The sequence below is a fragment of the Armigeres subalbatus genome, chromosome 1, assembly GCF_024139115.2.
Source record: "Armigeres subalbatus isolate Guangzhou_Male chromosome 1, GZ_Asu_2, whole genome shotgun sequence".
Classification (NCBI taxonomy): Eukaryota; Metazoa; Arthropoda; class Insecta; order Diptera; family Culicidae; genus Armigeres; species Armigeres subalbatus.
In genome coordinates, this window is record NC_085139.1 from 66737522 (window position 1) to 66761075 (window position 23554).

At 43.4% G+C, this 23554-nt stretch overlaps 1 protein-coding gene across 1 annotated transcript; it reads left to right on the forward strand.

Annotated features, from left to right (window-relative positions):
• The first annotated feature begins 30 nt into the window (after positions 1 to 30).
• On the forward strand, positions 31 to 23234 carry LOC134206228 (uncharacterized). The gene is made up of 3 exons (XM_062681915.1): positions 31 to 2220; positions 20562 to 20671; positions 22982 to 23234. Exons 1-3 carry the CDS (start codon positions 31 to 33, stop codon positions 23232 to 23234), a joined length of 2553 nt encoding a protein of 850 aa, XP_062537899.1.
• The last annotated feature ends 320 nt before the right edge of the window (positions 23235 to 23554 follow it).

The window sequence follows — 23554 nt, forward strand, 5'->3', positions numbered from 1 at the left end:
TGTCGTAACTGTAATGGTCGTCATCATACAATGGTATGCTTCAAGCAGCGGAAGGATCGTTCACCTAAGATTGTCGCTGCTGCTGGCAACAACAATCCTCCACGAACGGAATCTGGTGATGCACCCGTTCCTTCATCCTCCCAGGTGGTTAACATGGCAGCCACCGATGCAACAGTGTCCGGTTCTACCCATCAATTCTCCTCCAAGGTTTTGCTGGCTACGGCGGTCGTTATCGTGGAAGATGACGAGGGTAGTCAGTTTCCGGCTCGTGCTCTTTTGGATTCCGGCTCCGAGAGTAATTTCATCGCCGAACGATTGAGTCAACGCCTCAGGTCACACCGAGAGAATGTTGAGATCTCGGTACTGGGCATTGGACATGCTGCTACGAGAGTGAAGCATCAGATCACTGCATTGGTCCGTTCGCGAGTTACGGCTTACTCGCGGAATATGAATTTCCTCGTCCTCCCAAAGGTTACGGTGGACTTACCTACGGCAAGGGTGAATACACAAGGATGGTCGATGCCCAATGGGATAAAACTGGCAGATCCCACATTTTTTAGTCCAAGTTCAGTGGACATGGTACTGGGTATCGAATCCTTTTTCGATTTCTTCGAGTCTGGTCGAAGAATTCCACCGACACTAAACGATTCGGTGTTCGGATGGGTGGTCTGCGGAGGCCTGCTAAACCCCACACAAGGCCTACGCATCAACTGTAGTACGGCAACTACAAAGGTATTAGAGGAGCTAGTCGCACGGTTTTGGGCTAGTGAAGAAGTTGGAAATTCCAAGGTGCTTTCATCTGAGGAAAAATTGTGCGAGGACAACTTTCGGAAGTCGGTTCGTAGGGAACCCGACGGGCGGTACTGCATTTCGCTGCCAAAGGATGAAGACGCAGTTTCCAGGTTGGGCGAGTCACGGGACATCGCATTCCGGCGGCTTCAAGGCACGGAACGCAGATTGGCGAAGGATGCCAGTTTGCGGGAGCAATACCATCAGTTCATGGCGGAGTATATCCAATTGGGACACATGTCGAAGGTGGAGGAAGCAGGAAATCTCGTGAAACGATGCTATCTGCCGCATCACCCTGTCTTTAAGGAAGCTAGCACAACTACAAAGGTCCGTGTTGTGTTTGACGCATCGTGTAAGACGTCGTCCGGTGTCTCGCTGAATGACACACTTCTAGTAGGACCGATTGTACAGGAGGACTTACGATCGATCATGCTTCGAAGTCGAGTGAGGCAAATCATGCTGGTGGCCGATGTGGAGAAGATGTTCCGGCAAGTCTTCTTGGTTGAGGTTGATCGGTCTTTGCAATGTATTTTGTGGCGTTTCGACCCAACAGATCCCGTGGGCGTGTACGAGCTCAATACTGTGACGTACGGGACAAAGCCGGCGCCTTTTCTCGCAACACGTACGTTGAACCAGCTAGCGATGGATGAAGGAGGGCAGTACCCAATGGCTGCGAGGGCAACCACGGAGGATACGTATATGGATGACGTAATCACGGGCGCGGATACGGAGGATGCCGCACGTAATCTATGTCAGGAACTCAACGAGTTGATGTCAAAGGGAGGCTTCAAACTACGGAAATGGGCATCCAATCATCAGACGGTGCTGCAAGGTGTTTCCGCAGAAAATCTGGCGATCTGTGTGGCGGAAGGAATTGACTTGGATCCGAATCCTGCTGTTAAGACGCTGGGTTTGACTTGGTTGCCGATATCCGATCAACTGAGGTTCCAGTTTTCCATTCCAACTTGGAATTCAGTGACGCAGCCAACCAAACGGCAAGTTTTGTCAGTGATCGCTAGTTTGTTCGATCCTCTAGGACTTCTAGGTGCAGCGATCACAACGGGCAAGATTATTATGCAGCTCCTGTGGAAGATCCGGAATGAAGACCAAGCACTGGGTTGGGATCAACCACTACCTTCGACGGTAGGTGAGATGTGGCGAAAATACCATGAAGAGCTCCCGTTGCTTAACAATATTCGCATCGATCGTTGCGTCATGGTTCCAAGAGCAACATTGATCGAGTTGCATTGCTTCTCCGATGCTTCTACCAAGGCCTTTGGTGGATGCGTCTATATTAGGAGCCACGATTCAGAAGGAAGGGTCGTGGTTCGGATGCTGTCATCCAAATCCATGGTTGCACCCTTGAAGACACAGTCTATTCCAAGGCTGGAACTGTGTGGTGCGTTGCTGGTGACGCAGTTATACGAGAAGGTTCGAGATTCGATTCGAACTCCAGCTCAACCATTCTTCTGGGTTGATTCAACATGCGTTCTGCGGTGGATACAAGCCTCACCAAATAACTGGACCACTTTCGTCGCGAATAGAGTCGCGAAAATCCAGAGTATCGCAGAATCATCATCATGGCGGCATGTTTCTGGTAAGGAGAACGCGGCGGATTTGATCTCAAGAGGTATCTCACCGAAGGATATCCTAGATAATGCTTTCTGGTGGGAGGGACCAGATTGGTTGAAAGAACCTTCAGACCACTGGCCAGCGGCTTCATGCTCATCAAGCTCAGAAGAAGCAGAGAAAGAAAGGCGGCGTGCAGCAGTTTGCGCTGTTTCGGCGAACGCCGATTTCAACGATTGGTATTTGGAGAAATTTGCTTCGTATTCAGACCTGATCCGGAGGACAGCTATCTGGTTGCGTCTTATGAAGCTTCTAAAGAATAATTCTCAAAATAGAACACCGGCAGAATTTCTATCGGCCCAAGAGCTCAGAGAAGCGGAATTTGTGATCGTTCGACGCATCCAGCAGGAGGTTTTTGCTGATGAGTGGAAGGCACTATCCAGGGGAAACACTGTTTCGAGGAAATCTCCACTTCGGTGGTTCAACCCACGTATTTCCGAGGACCAAGTCATCCGAATCGGAGGGCGATTGAGTAACTCAGCAGAACGGGAAGCTACAAAACATCCGATGGTTCTTCCTGCTCGACATAAACTCACCAGGATGATTTTGAAGCACTACCACTTACAACTTCTACACGCAGGGCCGCAGTTGCTACTCGGAGTCGTCCGTCTAAGATTCTGGCCGATGGGCGGAAGGAGTGTGGCACGGAACATCGTTCACCAATGTCTAAAATGCTTTCGTGCTAAACCAACACCGATACAGCAGTTTATGGGAGAGCTGCCTGTCCCGAGAGTCACCGTGTCCAGGCCATTTTCACAGACCGGTGTGGACTATTTTGGTCCCTTTTATGTGAGACCCGCCCCTCGACGACCAGTGGTGAAGGTATACGTGGCGGTTTTTATATGCCTCTGCACTAAAGCGGTCCATTTGGAGCTAGTGTCAGATTTGAGCACAGATCGGTTCCTGCAAGCACTGCATCGCTTTATCAGCAGAAGAGGAAGATGTCGGGATATTTATTCCGACAACGGTACAAATTTCGTCGGTGCTAGGAATCTAATGAAGGATTTTCTGAAACTGTTGCAGAACTCAGATCATCGAGATAAAGTGAGCAAGGAATGTGCAGAAGAGGACCATTGGCCCACTGGCACTTCAGTCCGCCCAGTGCACCACATTTCGGAGGGCTGTGGGAAGCGGCGGTTCGTTCGGCGAAGAATCACCTGATCAAGGTGATTGGAGAAACACTAATGTCTCCTGAAGACTTCAATACCCTTTTGGTTCAAATTGAAGGGTGTCTTAATTCTAGACCACTAACGCCGATGTCTGATGATCCTTGCGATCTTGAACCACTAACCCCAGGCCATTTTCTGGTCGGTTCCTCAATACAATCGCTACCTGAACCAAATTTAGAAGCAGTACCGTTAAATCGACTGAGTCAATATCAGCTAATACAACGAATGCTGCAGGATTTTTGGAAGAGGTGGAGAAGAGAGTATCTGTGTCAGTTACAGGGTAGGTCCAAACGCTGGAAGCCGGCGGTCAAAATAGAAGTAGGAAAACTTGTGGTCATACGAGATGATAATCTACCGCCTATGAAGTGGAAGATGGCAAGAATCCTTCAATTACATCCTGGGAATGACGGAGTAGTTCGTGTCGTCACGCTTAAAACTTCCACCGGATTGATGAAACGGGCAGTTGAGAAACTATGTCTTCTACCAACACCAATTGAAGATCGGCAGCATCAAGCATAAGCCTGGACAGCATTCGTTCAGTCTATTTTATTTCGTCCCGTCCAGAAGAGGATTCTGTTCTTTTTTCTTTCAGAAATCGGAAATTTCTGGGTGGCTGAGGATGTTTAGGAGTGGCACAACCCACCTGGCTACAACCCTGGAATCAGAGTGCACTGCTGTGACCTATATATGAAAATATGGAACGAATTTGCAGCAGCGCATTCAATTGTTTCCTCTGCCATACCAGTCGAACAGCAGATAACACGCAGCTCAACTGATAGCAGAACGATCTCGTAGGTACAGTGCTATGTATGTAGATATATCGTAAGGCTAGGATGGTGGTGAATTTCACTGCCGATGGCAATATAGCAGTAAGAGAAGGAGCTGACTCTCTCAGAGCCCGAGATATATCATCGCACCGCGCCGATCGAGGTCGTGTGATGACGATTAGAATTAAGATTTCAGTTGCAAGTAAACAACCCACCTACCGTGTGTGGAGGATCCGCGCGAGGTCAATTTTATCCGTTTTTTTGTATAGCCCTAAGTTCAATGTTAAATTAAATGTAATAAATAAATATGTTAGTGAAGTTATTCCTATAAATAAATGTAGTGTTGTGCCTAAAATGTCGCGTGTGTGTTGATTTGTTCGTGAGAAAAGTGTCCTTGATTGGCAGACAATTGGCAATTGGAAGGCAATTGAATTGCGCCACCAAAAATAATCCCTTCAAGTGTTGGAGAGCCAGGAAATTTATCGAAGGTATAGAAGGGCAAGTCGGTTCCTCAACAGTGGAAGAAGAGAAGCAGTCTGAACTCGAGCAGTCCGTCCATGGACCGCAGTTTTTGTATCAGTCTGAGGAGCATTGGTAGCAGAAGAATGCCGTAGAATCGAACCCACCCGAGGAAATTCGTGCGTGTCATCTATTCCATGGTGTAACAATCGCGAATTCGGTAGTAGAAACGGATAGAATTTCGTTATGGACAGTGCTTGTTAGAACAACAGCATCGGTTCATCTTAATCTGCAGAAGAAAGAAGGACAGATTGCCGATCGAAGCACTACCTGCCCCGGCGAGGGTAAAGTGAAGAGAGCCATACCGGCGGTACCAGCTCCACTCCAACGGGAAGAATATCAACGAGCAGAAGCATATTTGTGACGGGTAGCACAGTTGGCGCAGTTTGAAGGGGAAATTAAAGTGAAGAACAGGGTTCTTCTGTTTCCAGAGTGGCATGCACTGGAAAGAAGCAGCGATTTCCACGACGTTAGTCCGTTTTTTGATGAACAAGACATGTTGTGCATGGCGCAGAGCAGCCATTCGATTTAAGGTTTCCGGTGATTTTGCCAAAGAAACACCCGATCACGAAAAGAAGTTTTTGGATAACTAACATCGTCAAGCTGCCCATGCAAATGCAGAGACATAGTTCGCCATCGTTTTTGTATACCGAATCTTAGGGTCTCACTGAAGCCAGTTTCTAGAGCGTGTGTTTGGTGAAAGGTCAAAAAAAGTTAACTGAGGGTACCAAAGATGGCCCAAGCTCCGGCAGCTCTGATAACTCCCGGTATGAAGCCAACAGAAAAACGATGGACATGTCTGTTCACATGCCTGACCACAAGAGCAGTCTATCTTGAAGTGACACACAACCTGACAACGCAAGTCTGTTTGCTGGCAATCAGGCGATTTGTTTGTCGCAGGAGAAAGCCGATTGAATTCTTGTCGAATAACGGCACATGGGACTGAGTAATCTGATGGTACAAGCGACCGATAAAGAGTGTGAAGACGTGCTGGAACTTCAACCGGCCTAGTGCACCACACATGGGCGGAGTCTGGGAGAGATTAGTACGATCAGTGAAAGCGGCGATAGCTGTGTTCAACGTCGGAAGACGGTTGACGGATGAAAAGCTGCTGACAACGTTGGCTGAAGCAGAGGACCTCATAAACGCTCGTCCTTTAACGTACATGGGTCAAAGTGACGCAGGCAAGGCTCTAACATCAAACCATTTTCTGAAAGGTGACGAGACGATCAGTAACAGAGGAGTTCCACACACGAATGAGGCGGAAGCACTGCGCAATAGCTTCAAAGGAACGCAGGTCTTGACCGCCTTTCTATGGAGATGATGTACATAGCAGATGAGAGCGCAAGGTAGAACTGTATTCGGAGCATGGTAGTAGACGTTTGTCCTGGGGGGGCTGACGGCAGGATACGGCAAGCTTTGGTGCGAACGTCGAAGGGAGAGTTCCGGTGTCCTGTAACTAAGCTGGCGGTGCTGGAGGTTCAGGCCAGTTCATGTGGAGCAGTGAAACCCTTACCCGTATTATGGAGACGGGGTATGTACGCACCTTCGAACACTTTTTACACGAGTTGGCGCACAACATACCTTTCGATTACTAACGACGTTAATGCTGTGGTAGTAAGTGGTGGTAGTAGTAAGTAGATTTGATAGAATGTGGTCAACTGTCTGTTCGGATTTAAATTATTTTTAACACAAACCATGATTACAGAGGAAGTTTTCGAATTATAACATTTAAAATGCGTTGATGAATCTCAGCCGGTTAAATCCAGAGGTGAGCCAGCCTAGGGTTGCAAGCCTCTTCACGGCGTGTGTATGGGGGACCTTTATGACAAAAAATGAGAATCGCCAAAACTTTCACTACGTGAAATATAGCTTTACGTCACAAATATAGCTCTTAAGCTTTCATTTCGTGACTATTTGAAAAAATCTACCGAGGGGTCTCGAACACGAACCCTGAAACGGATCTTTGTAGTTGGAAGACTAACGATTATTATTTATCGCGTCCCATTTAAAATGAGATTCCTGGATTTTTTTATTCCAATAATTGTATATAAACTCAGGGGTATCGAAATTACCAAGTTATAGTCTAAATTAATAGTTTGTTGGAGCTCAAGCGTCAAAGTGCATGACGAAGCCGAACTCGATATATTTATGTTATCCCCTGCTAACAGCTAAGAAAGGCTTGGATGGAGATTATGCTCTGCATCGTCATCTTATGCACATATACACCCAATTCTTTCCCAAATATATACCAAAATTGAAACTTTGGTGGTAAATTTGATGGTTAAAAAATGGTAACTTGGCTTAGAAACCTCGCAGTTAATAACTGTGGAAGTGCTGATTGAACACTCAACTGTGAGTCGGCAATGCCTTAGTGGGGAATGTAATGCCAAAACAAAGAAGGAAAAGTAATGTAGATACACATAATTCACTTTTTACACTTTTTTTTCTGTCGTATTTTTGATTGTGTAACTTCAATTTATCACTAAAAACTATCCAACATGCTCATAGAAATCCTTAATACCTCATTCAAATAGAAATCAGATTTCAATTGATATACGGTAAACAGATGAGCGCAAGATGAGTCATGCTAAGTGCACAATAAAGGCAAAAATGTAAGTAAATATCTAGCTTTTAGTTTAAAATAAAATCTCTTCTAATTTCAACAAAAAGTGACATGGGTAAAAAAAAACTTAAAAATATGTACTGTATTTTGTCCTAGAGATCATATCGCTGCGATGCATAGTTGATGGGAACGAGTGATTCATCCAGACAAGCAAATTCATTTTACTACAAATGTTGTGGCAAACATGCAACTTTCTATGATATTGCACTGCGTGAGCTTGGAGAAATACTCATTCGAAACGATTATTTTCACTCGAAATTCATTACCAATTTAAAAATTAGTCCACTTTTCATTGTGTTGTCGCATTATTGCTATTTTGCTTTTGGCAATCACTTTCAATAACGTTCAATTATTTGGTCAAGCCGAATACCACCAACATAAAACGCAAACACAAAACCTGGATGATCAGAACCCGGGGAAGTTTTAGAAGTTTTTGGAGAAGAGCTTGAATTTTTAGACACAAAAATCGTGCTGATTGCCTAAGAGTTCAGAAAAGTTAACCAGTAAACGAAAATCAATCTCCTGCCCTATGCATCAAATGCATCTTCTTCTAAAAAGACACCTATTTTCATGACTCTTGGTATAACCACCAGACTTTGAAGTAATCGATGAGCTTTACTTTTATTCATCTATCTAGTGGAAAAAATCTAGCTCAACAATGATCAGAAGCGTAATTTAGAAAAGCTTAAATAAAATGTATTCCTTACTTTCAAAACCAAAAATATCTTTATAAAACCATCCCACATAGAAATGCCGAGGAAATGTCCAACCTAAACATTTCCTAGCTAGACCGAACCGGGATGACAACTCAGCCACCTGCAGCATGGTCTTGGCATGCTTATCTCGGTAGGTTAAAATAGTTTTATATTATCTTGGAAATGTTATAAATAATCATTAGGTTTTCAGAAATCGTTATGTCTTGAATGTCGGAATCCTGTCGTTTTTTGAGCTCAAACAATCAATTTGAAATTTCTCAATTATCTGGAATAATTTCTACGAATTTCGCTAATTTTCATTTAAATTCAAAAAGTATAAAATTGAAACTAAACAAACACTGCTAAAAATATTAGTGGGTTCAACCCTTGCGAAGCAGTATGTTTGCTAGCCAAATGTTGAACTTAATAATTTTGGCTCCGTCATGCTTTTCCATATTTGAGCCTTTTAAATTAGGTTCAAAATAAAAGAACATGAAGAATATTCATTCCTTGCATTTAATTCATGAAAAATAGTTAAACAAATAAATGACGAGTCAACTCGTGAGGGACTCGTGACTGGCAGCTGGTAATAGATTAGAATGCAGGTTCCATTTGGAAAGGAAAAAAAAGTTGTTCGGGACCCCCCGGTAGATTTTTTTTAAAATACCCAGGAAATGAAAGATAAGAAGCTATATTTTCACGTAGTTGAAATTTTAGCCATGCTCATTTTTTTGTGATAATATTGTTCTACTGAACACGCCGTGCTCTTTAATAAAGAAATGTAAAAAAAGCCGGTTAAATCTGCAAAAGGAGAGTTAAAAATGAAACTATAAATGTATGTAGAATAATTTGAACGAGTAACTAAAGCTAATTGAAATAAATTGTAGTTTTAAGCTGCCGTTATCGAATACCCTGCTCTGAAAAATTAGTTTGCATAAAGAGTCTTTCCCGCCACAACGCCCTTAGTGTAATGCCTGCAGAAGGTGCGACTGGTCAGCCAATGGACCAGCTGAAACGCTCAAGTTCACTGATTTCAATAATTTAATTCTAAAGGAATGGCACGGCAAATGCTGGGTAAAGCGTACCATTGGTACTTCGCGTACCTGAAGGAATAAAATAGACCCCATCTCGCGGTCCTTAGCCTCTTACCCAGCAACTCCTATCCCTACCTCCCCGCGGTGCTGGCCGGGATACGAGCAACCTTAGGGAAGATCGGGTAACCAACCCCGGTGGGAACTATGGTCGTATGCTGACAGTAAAGGGGGGGTTTGCTCCTCTCCGTTAGGGGCGGCTGATCATCGTCCGAGTGCCAGCGAGGGACTTTAAGTGAAACTGTACACCATGGTCCACCGGAAATAAGGAGGAATGGTCCTCCGGAAATTTAGGGGGTTTGGTGTCAGGCCCTGCAAGCCAGCCTTTAAAAAATCATAAGCAACGAACAATCAACAAGAGAGTACGGACCGGAACCATCGGCGAAGACCACTGCGACGAAAAGAGACTAGCGATTGGAAACTCGGTTCGTGGAACTGCAAATCTCTCAACTTCATCGGGAGCACACGCATACTCGCCGATGTGCTCAAGGACCGTGGATTCGGCATCGTAGCACTGCAGGAGGTTTGTTGGAAGGGATCAATGGTGCGAACGTTTAGAGGTAATCATACCATCTACCAGAGCTGCGGCAACACACACGAGCTGGGAACAGCTTTCATAGTGATGGGCGATATGCAAAGGCGCGTGATCGGGTGGTGGCCGATCAATGAAAGAATGTGCAGGTTGAGGATCAAAGGCCGGTTCTTCAACTTCAGCATAATCAACGTCCATAGCCCACACTCCGGAAGCACTGATGATGATAAGGACGCATTCTACGCGCTGCTGGAACGTGAGTACGACAGCTGCCCAAGCCACGATGTCAAAATCATCATAGAAGATTTGAACGCTCAGGTTGGCCAAGAGGAGGAGTTTAGACCGACTATTGGAAAGTTCAGCGCTCACCGGCTGACGAACGAAAACGGCCTACGACTAATTGATTTCGCCGCCTCCAAGAATATGGCCATTCGCAGCACCTACTTCCAACACAGCCTCCCGTATCGGTACACCTGGAGATCACCACTGCAGACAGAATCACAAATCGACCACGTTCTGGTTGATGGACGGCACTTCTCCGACATTATCGACGTCAGGACATATCGTGGCGCTAACATCGACTCTGACCACTATCTGGTGATGGTTAAACTGCGACTAAAACTATCCGTCATCAACAATGTTCGGTACCGACGACCGCCGCGGTACGACCTAGAGCGACTGAAGCAACTTGATGTCGCCACTGCATACGCGCAGCATCTCGAGGCAGCGTTGCCGGAAGAGGGTGAGCTCGATGGGGCCCCTCTTGAGGACTGCTGGAGTACAGTTAAAGCAGCCATTAACGACGCAGCGGAGAACAACGTCGGGTATATGGGTCGAAGTCGACGGAACGATTGGTTCGACGAAGAGTGCAGACAGATTCTGGAGGAGAAGGACGCAGCGCGGGCGGTCGCGCTGCAGCAAGGTACCCGGCAGAACGTGGAACGTTATAGACGGAAGCGGAGACATCAGACCCGCCTTTTTCAGGAGAAGAAACGCCGCCTGGAAGAAGCGAAGTGCGAGCAGATGGAACAGCTGTGCCGTTCTCAAGATACACGCAAGTTCTATCAGAAGCACAACGCATCCCGCAAAGGCTTCGTGCCGCGAGCCGAAATGTGCCCGGATAAGGATGGGAGCATCTTGACGGACGAACGTGTGGTGATCGAAAGGTGGAAGCAGCACTACGAGGAACATCTGAATGGCGCTGAGAGTACAGGCAGTGAAAGTCAAGGCAGCGGAGGAGATGACTACGTCAGTTCAGCGGACGATGGAAGCCAACCAGCCCCCACCTTGAGGGAAGTTAAGGATGCCATTCAACAGCTAAAGACCAATAAAGCAGCTGGTAAGGATGGTATCGGAGCTGAGCTCATCAAGATGGGCCCGGAAAAGCTGGCCACTTGCCTGTACAAACTGATAGTCAGAATCTGGGAAACCGAACAGCTACCGGAGGAGTGGAAGGAAGGGGTTATATGCCCCATCTACAAGAAAGGCGACAAACTGGAGTGTGAGAACTTTCGAGCGATCACCATCCTTAATGCCGCCTACAAAGTGATATCCCAGATCATCTTCCGTCGTCTGTCACCATTAGTGAATGAGTTCGTGGGTAGCTATCAAGCCGGCTTCGTTGACGGCCGCTCGACAACGGACAAGATCTTTACTGTACGGCAAATCCTTCAAAAATGCCGTGAATACCAGGTCCCAACGCACCACCTGTTCGTTGATTTCAAGGCGGCATACGACAGTATAGACCGCGTAGAGCTATGGAAAATTATGGACGAGAACAGCTTCCCTGGGAAGCTTACCAGACTGATCAAAGCAACGGTGGATGGTGTGCAAAGCTGTGTGAAGATTTCGGGCGAACACTCCAGTTCGTTCGAATCGCGCCGGGGACTAAGACAAGGTGATGGACTTTCGTGCCTGTTGTTCAACATTGCGCTAGAAGGTGTCATGCGGAGATCCGGTTGTAACAGCCGGGGTACGATTTTCAACAGATCCAGTCAATTTATTTGCTTCGCGGATAACATGGACATTTTCGGCCGAACATTTGCAAAGGTGGCAGAACTGTACACCCGCCTGAAACGTGAAGCAACAAAAGTTGGACTGGTGGTGAATGCGTCAAAGACAAAGTACATGCTTGTGGGCGGAACCGAGCGCGACAGGGCCCGCCTGGGAAGCAGTGTTACGATAGACGGGGATACCTTCGAGGTGGTCGAGGAATTCGTCTACCTCGGATCCTTGCTAACGGCTGACAACAACGTTAGTCGTGAAATACGAAGGCGCATCATCTGTGGAAGTCGGGCCTACTACAGGCTCCAGAAGAAACTGCGGTCGAAAAAGATTCGCCACCGCACCAAATGTGTCATGTACAAGACGCTTATAAGACCGGTTGTCCTCTACGGACAAGAAACATGGACAATGCTCGAGGAGGACTTGCAAGCACTCGGAGTATTCGAGAGACGGGTGCTTAGGACCATCTTTGGCGGTGTGCAAGAAGACGGTGTGTGGCGGCGAAGAATAAACCATGAGCTCGCCCAACTCTACGGCGAACCCAGTATCCAGAAGGTAGCTAAAGCCGGAAGGGTACGATGGGGAGGACATGTTGCAAGAATGCCGGACAGCAACCCTGCAAAGATGGTGTTCGCTTCCGATCCGTCAGTTACGAGACGGCGTGGAGCGCAGCGAGCGAGATGGGCAGACCAGGTGCAGAACGACTTGGCGAGCGTGGGGCGTATCCGAGGATGGAGAGATGCGGCCTCGAACCGTGTATTGTGGCGTCAAATTGTTGATTCAGTGTTATCTGTTTAGATGTTAACTAAATAAATGAAAATGAATGAATTCTCAAGGAGGATTCACAACTGTCATCTTCTGATTCAACATAAAATGCTCCCAGTGCAGTGTAGAATCCACACTGTAGATTAATTATTTTAGAGCGTCTTAGGGGAAATGCTACAAGGTTAAAAGACTATTATTCTTCCATTTACTTCCACTATTAACTTTTTTATGTATCAACAAGCAGATACGTATTTCGTTTCCTACTTGGAAACTTCTTCAGCGTCACTGAAAGAAGTTTCCAAGTAGGAAACGAAATACGTATCTGCTTGTTGATACATAAAAAAGTTAATAGTGGAAGTAAATGGAAGAATAACACACTGTAGAATTTTAGACCAATCTTATGACCAAGAATAAGCTTAGTTACATTCAGAGCTCAACCACTTTCGATTCCACTGAATTGAATTGAGTTGGAAAGCTTGTTACGTTCAAATTAAATACAAACTTGCACAACAATAGAACTACACACACCCTCTCTCGCCATTTTCGATTTTTCACAAATCGCATCAAATAGAGCTGATTAAATTTTGTGATATCCACTCGTGATGTTCCTTTTTTGTTGTGATACACCAATAGTTGCTACTTGCAATATAGTGAAGTGTATTCCGCCAAAGTGATACCGAACAAAAAATTTCAAATTTTCCCATGGATGGATGCTTGCACACTATCACTCGGAGTACGGAGAAGCAACTACTACTCTCGCCACCACCAAGCTGGATCGATTTCGGGAGGTGGCGGATGCAGTGTAAACAAATTTCATTTTTCGAACGCTGTAAATGGGATTGAAGCCTGATCGAGTTGCAGCCACATTTTGTCGGATGAAATTGAATTGTCATCGGGGGATGTGCGATTGATATTGGCCAAGGGCGACACGGGAGCGGAGAAAAAAAAATAGGAAGCTGATTGCTTGGCGTTTGATTCTATTAAAATGGGTACGGATTTCAGGACACAAATTGAATTTGACAGCTCGGCAAAATTGTTTGATTTTCTTAATTGAAATATTTTGAATTTTTATAATAGGCTCAAATAATGAATGGAGTGGAAAAGCATCAAAGAAAGGACAAATGAAAAAAATCAAACTGAACATAAGAAATGAAGTAGATTGGAATTGCAAATTACTAAAAATTGTGCTGGGGCAGAATAGGAACTTAAATGAATGGAAAGAGAATGGAACGGAATTGAAATTTAAATGGGACTGGAGTGGAGTTGAAATAGATCTATAATGGGACTCAAATAGAACTTGAATAGAACTGAGAATGAATCTTAAACACACTGGAATGGAACTGGAAAGCAATCGGAGCTAAATGGATTGGAGCTGAAATGAAGCTGAAAATGAATAGAACTGATTTTAAACTTGCATAGAATTTACAATAAAAAGTGATAAGAAAATTATTTTGAGCTTTTTAGTGGAATGTTTTCACCTGTCATAAGACGAGTTTAAACAATCCCATTGAATTCCACCACTTAATTGTATCCTGACAGATACGTATTTCGACCTCAACAGTAAGGCCGTCTTCAGTGTCTCGTACTTGACTCGAAGTCGACAGGTGAATAAAAAGTGATTTGAATATAGTGAATCGAAATTAAACTGTCTATGAACTTGAAAGTAATTGTTGAAAATATTTTTACATAGTTTTGTTACCGTGAAAATCATGCTACAGTTGATGGGACCTTTAAAAAAATCAAACAAGAACTGAATTCTTATTATTAACTTGCTTTCAACCGAATCAATGGGTTTCGAAAAAAACATCATTTTTCTTCAATTCTTCTTTCAGAAAATCACCTCAAACGAGATACGTTCTCCTAGAATGATTTTATTATTTATTTTTGCCACGACCGCGTTTCTCAACAACACATCTCACAAAATCTTCACCATCACCGTTTACCCTCGACTTTTCTGGAAGGTATGTCGGAAAGAAATCGATTGCCAAGACGTGACACAATTCCGCGACGGTCTCGGTTGCCGCTTCAATCCTTTTCTTTGAAAACTCCATCAAAAAGCTTCAACCCTCCCCCCAGAAGAAAGACATTTCGGTGACGAGAAAAAGACGGATGAGCTTTGTGCGGATATGGCTGCTGGCGTGACACACCGTGCCACCGCCCTACGGTGACGGACTGGTCCCAGGAGGTCGAATTGAATATGTGCACCGAAAGTGATTCCGAACGAAATCAGGAGCCATAAAAGTTTTGGGGATGGAATGGGGGTCTAATGGTATGCTGTTACCTGTGGAGTATTCATAAACATTGATGGAAATAAAGGTCCACTACATGAAAAACAGTTTGGGAAGTTTGTTCATTCTAACTTTCATCTGCTTAGTGACTGAGTAAAATTGTAAAATTGTCTTCTTTATACTCAAATTTTATTTTATTCCCGTTGTCAAAAGCGGGACTACTCATAGTTTTACAATAAGATTTTCCCTCCGATGGTTAATGTGCATAAAGCTTTTACAAATTTCGACTCTTCTGGAAACCGTGCCAATTTTCGCCACAATTGTTTCTGAAAAAAGTGGCTCGTTACTTTTACTTAGATACGACATACTCTTCTTCACTCGATGTTCTGTAGCTCGATGTGAATCGGTTTCTTCGTAGTATTTTTCGATGGTCTCCTCAATATCTAGTATGAAAGAGTTCACTGTATTTGTCTTCACAACAAGTAGTCACCGAAAAGATTTTCTTCAATATACGATCATCGGTTCGTATAGTGTCAATAAAAAAAGCTCAAAAAGAATTCCGTTTATTTGAATCAAAACTAATCAATCAATAACTAAACATACTCTTCACGAGCATAAATTAGAAATGACCGTCATCGTGTGTTGTAAAGTGTTGATCTAACTGTTTCCTCAATTAGACTTTTGCAATCTATTTGAGGAAACAGTTAGATTCTGGTGAGCATACGTTTCTAAGATACCTATTTAAGTCGTTCCACATAACCCAAATGTTTCTCTGAGAGCTTGAAATAAAACTAAATGAAATAAAATAATTGTAATCATGTGGTTTAGCCTCATGATAGACATCGTGGTTTAGCCTCATGATAGACAGATGCAAAAATGTCCACATGGCTTAGAAACCACGCAGTTAACAACTGCGGAAGTGCTGATTGATTAAATGTGTATCGGTTACAAGATCACCAACAGATTGTCCCAGCCGTTTAACCCGTCGGATCGTCAACTCTCTGGACGAAGATCAGGCTTCAAAGAGATCGGAGTTAGCTCGGAATGCAGATGCACTCCCGAAGAAGAAAGAGCCATTTAGTCGAAAACCACAATTAGCTGAAGGCCACTATTTCGACCAAACGACTTTTTTCGACCGTTTGTCAATTTCAACCAGATAGCCAGATGGGTTTCGGCAGAATAAAATTTTTGGCAATACGTGGAAGCATCATTTGGCCGAAACCCATTCGGCAGAAAGCCATTTGGCCGAAAACTACTAATCCGAAAGTCATTTGGCCGAAAGGGTCGTTTGTCCAAAAGAGTTATTGGCCGAAAGGGTCATTTGGCCGAAAGGCTCATTTGGCTGAAAAGGATATTTTTTCGAAAGGGTCGTTTGGCCGAAAGGGTCATTTGACCGAAAAGGTCGTTTGTCCTGAAGGGTCATATGGCCGAAAGGGCCATTAGACCGAAAGGGAAATTTGGGTGAAAGGGTCATTTGGCCGAAAGGGTCATTTTACCGGAAAGGGACTTTACTAAAAATACCATCCGGCCGAAAGCCAAGGGTCGTTTGGCCGAAAGAATCATTAGGCCGAAAGGGCCATTTGGCCGAAAGTATCATTTGGCCGAATGGGTCATTTGAAAAGTGAGAAATTGGGAGTAAGAAGAGAGACGTTTCAATTCTCATTCCTCATTTCTCACTTCTAACTGTAAAAAATGAAGGAGCATGAAGTGACCCTTTCGGCTTAATGAACATTTCGGCCAAACGACCCTTCCGGCCACACAACTCTTTCGGCCAAATGATCCTTTCGGCCTAATGACACTTCCGGTCAAACGATCCTTGGTTTTCGGTCGAATGGGTTTCAGCCAAACGACCCTTACCCGTATGGAGAAATGTGTTTTCAAGGCAGCGGTTAACCTATTTGAAAGGGAGAACAGCCAAAAGTAAAGAAACGGTGTGCAACTTATGTCGAATTCGTTTTTAAAAAGTTACAACCTAGGTTGGAACTAGTTTCAAGTTGTTTGACAGTTTCGCATCAGCTTCACCAATACAACTGTACCTACTTCAATTGTCAAAACCATAAGAGTGGAACGGGGTGGAATAAACATGCAGGAAAGTAAATTAAAACAAAACGGTTGGTTCATTCAATAAAAATGCGCGTTGAAATCCGTTTATTCGGTAATATTTTATGTAGTTTTAAATGAAGGTAAACCAGTACTGTTGTCTAGAATAAGTCTAAAAAAAACTTTGGAAAATTGTTTGGGAAGTTATCCAGAAGTTCATTTAGGAATTGCTCCACAGATTGTGTCCTAAATTAGGTTGGTGGATGGAATCAGTTTGGGAATTCTCCATGAAACCCTTACAGAAAATCCGGTAAGAATTGCCAGAAAAGTATATTTGAAAAATATCGAATAAATAATACCTAGTTTTTTTTTTATGAAATTCATTTCCATATGGATTTTTTTTAATTGAATTCCATATAGACTTCTTTCAATAACCCCTTAAGAGTATATTATTTGAAAGGAAATATATGGGCCTTGATTATTTGGGGAGAATCAAGAATCTTTCCTAAAAAAAAACCTTCCTTCGGGAATTCAGTCAGAAATTCCATCAGTAATTCTTTCTTGAATCTTCCAGCAAATATTATATATTAACAATATAGCCCACTCTCATGAAAAACAGGCGAACAGCGATTCCAGCGCTTTTACAGCTTGCGGTCGAACTTATTGCGTCGACGCGCGTTGGCGCTCAGATTTTACTCACTGTGGCGCGGCACGTATCAAATTGCGTCGACGCGCGGCAATTCTCGAATAAAAACAGCAAATTAAGAATGATATGGAAATGCTAATATCATCTTCCAAACTTAAACGTACATGTTCATGATACAATTAGAGGCGAAAGTATAAAATTGATAGTTCCGTTAGGATACGGCAGGCATGAAGAATGTTTTTTATAGAAGTCGATTTGAAAGTGAGCTCGTCACCGTCACTTTTTCTCGTCACCGAAATGTCTTTCTTCTGGGGGGAGGGTTGGAGCTTTTTGATGGAGTTCAAATTAGCGCCGCTGTCGGAACAGCCTGTTCGCCAAATGGCGATATGGGATATAGAGGAGTGGACTATCTTGTACTTAAATATCTTTGCTTCCAGGAATTCCTGCATATTTTTGTTTTTTCAAAGAATTCCTTCGTTATGAATCATTTTGGTAATTCTTGCGGGAATATTTTAAGCACTCTTCCAGGAATTCATCTGGAGATTCGCTCATGAATTCCTCCAGACAATCCTTCTGGGATACTTTCTGAAGCTCCTTCAGGAATTCCTCCGGAATTTCCTCCAAGCATTCCTTTGGAGTTCTTTCAGGAATTCCTCCAGAAGTTCCTTCAAGAGTTCGTCCGGAAGATCCATCAGAAATTCCTCCGGAAGATCCTTCAGGAATTCCTCCAGATGTTCTTTCAAAAATCCCTCCGGAAGCTCTTCCAGGAATTGCTCCGGAAGTTCCTCTTAGAATTCCTCCGGAAGCTCCTCCAGGAATTCCTCCGAAAATTTCTTCAGGAACTCCTCCGCAAGTTCCTTCAGGAATTCCTCCGGAAGCTCTTCCAGGAATTCATCCGGAACTCCTGGCGGAGTTTCCAGGAATTGTATGAATTCTGGTTGAAATTGGTGAAGACTATTCACAGAAATTTAAAAAAAAATGTGCATGGGATTATAGAATACCGTTAGATACATATATCCGCCAAACAGTAAATTTCGCTATCCGCAAAAATCAGTGCGCGTACACGAACGTTTTTTAATCATGATATGATTAGGGAAGATCCATTACGTAACGCAAAAATTGGGCATTTTCATCCCCACACTTTTTGTATGAATCATCTGAAAAATTTGTATGGATCGTCACACTTTGCTCAAACCTACCTCCCCCCCCTCTAAGTGTTACATAATCCCGTACAGGTGTCGCAAATTAATCAATTACTTCAATTAATTGATTCAGCGTTGTGATAAGCGATAAATTTTGAATCGATTACTACCCAACGATTGAACGATTCCATAGTTGACAAGAATCAATGGCTCTACATTCCAACTGGAACTTTGTTGAATGTTGGGCCAGTCTAATATATCGAAATTAATTTATTGGCTTTTTTCGGTGATAATTATACTACTCAAAGCGAAAGGGAGTAGATGAAAGTAATGAAGATACAGATTCGATTGACACCGCAAGCGAGCGGTAAGTGCGAAATGAATAGAAACTGAAGATTAGCAGAGGGCCATATGAGATAACAAACATTGTTGAAATCGCTGTTTCTATTCATTTCAAACGTCCACCCAGGAACGGCTTGGATAGTGACGTGGTGATCACTGTACCAAGACAGGCTTTGAGTAGTATAATTATCACCGAAAAAAGCCAATAAATTAATTTCGATAAAGTCACGCGGTGATCAAAGCTTTCCTAATTACAGTCTAATATATGTTTGCGATGTTTGTCATCCCTCACCAGCCCTATGTATGTTGTTGTTGTTTATTGTATGTATGTAAATAGTAAATAAACGACCACTGCGGAGAGCAAATCGGCTTGTTGTTCGTCCACTGATCGAGTCCGAAATACCCCGCCGGGAGTTAAGTTCGGTTCCGCTGTGTACCGTGGGAAGCCTCCATGATAACTTTCCACAAACTTGGCCTGCATTTCAACTTAGTATTCTATTAGCACTCCTTCAGTTATTAATTGAAAGCTTGCCATTGCATGAGTTAGGGTGGTTCAAAAAATCGATTTTGCTCCACAGTGCTCATCTGATTGTTTACCATGTTCTGAGTGTCCTCTGAAAATTTGAACTCATTTGGGTTAAAACTGATTTAGAACAATCCTTTTCAAGTTTGCATGCAAATTAGTATGGGGAAATTTTTTTTTCATTATACTGTTAATGACGTTTCCCCATTGAGTGCAGGTAAAAAGAAAACCTACATAGCTGAAAGGGATACTCAACAGCTTTCACCCAACGGAATCCGCATGTTGAATAATCGTCCCAATAATTAGTAATCGATTTTAAGACAGGTTGCGAATCTTTAGTCATGATCGTTAAACTTCTTTGAGGGCATCACTGAAAAGTGCAGTGCAGCATAGTAGCCTGAATTTGTGTGTGCTATCTTTCGCCCTACGAGCAGCAATGTTGCCTGTAGATGAGTTATGCAATTAGGTCCAGAAAACCACGGTATAAATTAAATTCGATTACTAATTATTGGAACGATTCATTGAGATGCGGTTTTCACTGAGTGAAAGCTGTTGAGTTTTCCTTTTAGCTATGTAGGGTTTCTTTTAACATGCGCTTGATGGGGAAGCGTCATTAACAGTATAATGAAAAAATAAATTTCCCCATACTAATTTGCATGCAAACTTGAAACGGCTTGTGCTAAATCAGTTTTAACCCAAATGAGCTCAAATTTTCAGAGGGCACTCAGAACATGGTTAATAAACAGATAATCACTGTGGAGCAAAATCGATTTTTTGAACCATCCTAAGAGTATGTATCTTGTGTGGCAAGTACAAGGGATACACTATGCCCAGGGAGTCGAGAATGTTTCCAAGCCGAAACATTCTAGACCGGACCGAGAATCGAACTTGCCATCTCCGGATTAGGGTCGGCATTCGCGCTTGATTCTTTCGCGACCAAGAACTCACTTGAACTCCGTTTAGCAATTTTTACCCACTTTATTCAAATCTACACACAGGTACCTTCTCTCCCACTTTCTTAACTAACAACCTCTTACCTTCTCCACACTTCTAGCTATACGTTCAATTGTTGGCGGGGTTCTTCAATGTTCCGCTACAGCAACTGTTCTGGTCCTTCCTGCTTGGTGTCCACGATGATAAGTCACAACGGATGATAAGCATAATGTACGTTAGGCATAATGGACCTTTGGCATGATTCTGCCTTCCTTATGTCATGGGCTGTTTTTTGGGTCATTTTATGCCTAACGTACTTATGCCTATCGTCCTTATGCCTAACGTACTCATTTTGTATTGTTTGTGCTAATCACCGCGCACTTACTAATTAATTAATCTGCTAGATTGGCTTTTCTCGCACACATTTATTTAAACAATTAACAGTTTTCATTAACATACATTTTTTAAACAAACTTACAACGTGCTGGATGTAACCTTTCAGCTTGGTCAGTCAAATTACACTAATCCGAATTTCCCTCCCAAGTTTAGTCTTCCCGTCAGTCAACACCCCATTTCGTTTATTGCGTCGTCGTTGTTGTTCGTGTTTACACTCGTCGTATGCAGTTCGCCACCCAGTCGATACAACAGTCCTTTGTATATGAAGTTAAAATTCCCACATTCTCGCTGAAGGTTTACTGCTTTACTTTCCCTTTGATTTTTGATGTGGAATACCTATAAATAAAGTTTTTGACATGATTTTGGAACGGCAAACCAATGAAATAACAACTTCATGACTGCCGAAAAGTCCAAATGGAAGGTATATAGATTTCAATATTCTAAAAGCCCATTCTAACACAAGCAACATAAGGCAATCGCGCTAATCGATCGCGCGATAAAATTTACCCCCGGAGAAAAACGGGTACAAACCTTAAAACAAGCCACTCAAATTCTTATGAAAAATAATTATTCGATGTGGTTTGTGAACAGGTTAAAAGAACAGCGTATCCGTAAGCATTACAACTCCCTAGAAAAATCCAAGGCTCCCGATCAAATACAAAAATTTGTAATGGCTCCATATGTACTAGGGTGGCTCAAATTAGTATGGGAAAAACTTTTTGCAATTTTTTTAATGGGCCGCCCTCTTATTCGGTTCTATTTGATGCCCTGATGCTCTGGACAAAATTTCAGCCAAATCGGTCAACGTTTGGGCAGTGCTAAACTCGTTGGAAGTTTATATGAAAAAATGTATGCAGAAACATCCAAAAATAGTAAATTGCAGCTGGACTACACTGCTTACGATGAAGAACTATGATACTCATTCAGATCTTGGAAAATTTAATACAGAATGTTATGCAGAAAACCGCGAGAAGATTAGAGTTTGCCCGGCTAAGTTATTAGCATTTCTCTCGTTTCTTTTACCTTTGAAAATAAATAAATTCATCCCTTCAGCACTCCAGTAAAATGCTAATATCTTTGCGTAATAAACTCTAATCTTCTCGCGGTTTTCAGCATAACATTCTGTATTTAATTCTACAAGAACTGAATTAGTATCATGGTTCTTGATTGTAAATTATGCCGTCCAACTGCAAATCACTGTTTTTGGATGTTTCTGCATACATTTTTACATATAAACTTCCAACGAGTTTAGCACCGTCCAAACGTTGACTGATTTGGCTAAAATTTTGTCCAGAGAATCAGGGCATCAATTAAAATCGAATAAGAGGGCGGTCCATCGTAAAATTTGAAAAAGTGTTTTTTGAGCCACCCTAATATGTACCCAAGCCTGAACGAAAAACTGAAGAAAATTCTTCAACGCAATAATGTGGTACTAGCCTCCAGACCACAAAATAAAATCAAACACACGATTTTCAATAAGCTGAATGATGTAATACCACCAGGCAAACAGAAAAACGTAGTGTACTCTATACCTTGTGCGACAGACGATGGGAAGGTCTACATCGGCCAAACGAAACGAATGATAGAGGTACGGATTGCAGAACATAAGAATGACTGTAAAAAGAGGAATCCGAAATTTGGCTTATCAATTCATATTAGCAATGATGAATGAAGGACACCTTCTCAATTTTAAGAAAACTAAAGTGCTCGAACGTATTGCAAATCAGGAGGTCAGGACAATAGCGGAGGTATCGGAGGTATCACATCAAAAACGAAGGGGAAAGCAAAGCAGTAAACACTCCGGAGCAACTGATGCCGATCTTCGCTCAGCTCACCACTCGGCTGCGCGGCTGCAAAACCCGCTTCGACCAGGTCTTCACTCTTAGTATATTCATCATTGAAAATGGCTGCTAGGGTGGGCCTGGGCAACTGGAACGTTTGCTCCCTAAAGAGCAAAACAATTGAGCTGAACGATTTCCTTGAGGAGAAGACAATAGACTTGGCGTTCATCACCGAAACGCACCTTAAACCGGGGGTGAACATCAACATCCCGGACTTTCGCATCGTGCGACTCGACCGGCCGATCAGGGGATGTGGTGTGGCCATCGCTCTTCGCTACAACATCAACTGTCGCCTGCTGCCAAGCTTCCAGCTGCACATCGTTGTGGTCATCGGTGTGGAGGTTACTGTCTCTGTCGGCACAATCACGCTCATCGCAGCGTACTGCCCAACTCAAGCTAAAGCTTGCGACGGATCATCGGCCCTTCGGAGGGACATCATCAAACTTACGCGGAGACAAGGTAAGTTCATCATTGCCGGCGACCTGAATGCCAAGCACCAAGACTGGGGCAACAGTCGCTGCAATCAAAACGGAACCAAACAAATCAACCAACATTGATTTACTCACCAAAGATTTGATCCGCTGCGAAATGTCACTCGCAGGCAGTACCAACGTACTGGGATGCCTGCGCTTAAGGCTCGGTACAATCGCATGACCAAAATGAATCCTCAGACCACATGACCAAAATAAAACCTCAGAAATAGTGAATTTTCTAATAAGATCCGCGCTCTCCCAGACTGTGCTAAGCCGTTCTGGAAGCTAACAAAAAATCTAAAATCTAAGCCTCGACCCATTACACCTTTGATCCCATTAGACAGCAATGGCTCTGAAGATCGCTTGATAATTCCTGCAGAGAAGGTTTCTGAAACAGGTCGTCA

Coding starts and splice junctions, on each gene's coding strand:
- LOC134206228 (XM_062681915.1), top strand. CDS start 31: ATGGTATGCTTCAAGCAGCGGAAGGATCGTTCACCTAAGATTGTCGCT. Junction 2,221..20,561: donor TGACGCAGTTATACGAGAAG/GTTCGAGATTCG, acceptor CCACACTTCTAG/CTATACGTTCAATTGTTGGC. Junction 20,672..22,981: donor CAACGGATGATAAGCATAAT/GTACGTTAGGCA, acceptor CCTGCTGCCAAG/CTTCCAGCTGCACATCGTTG.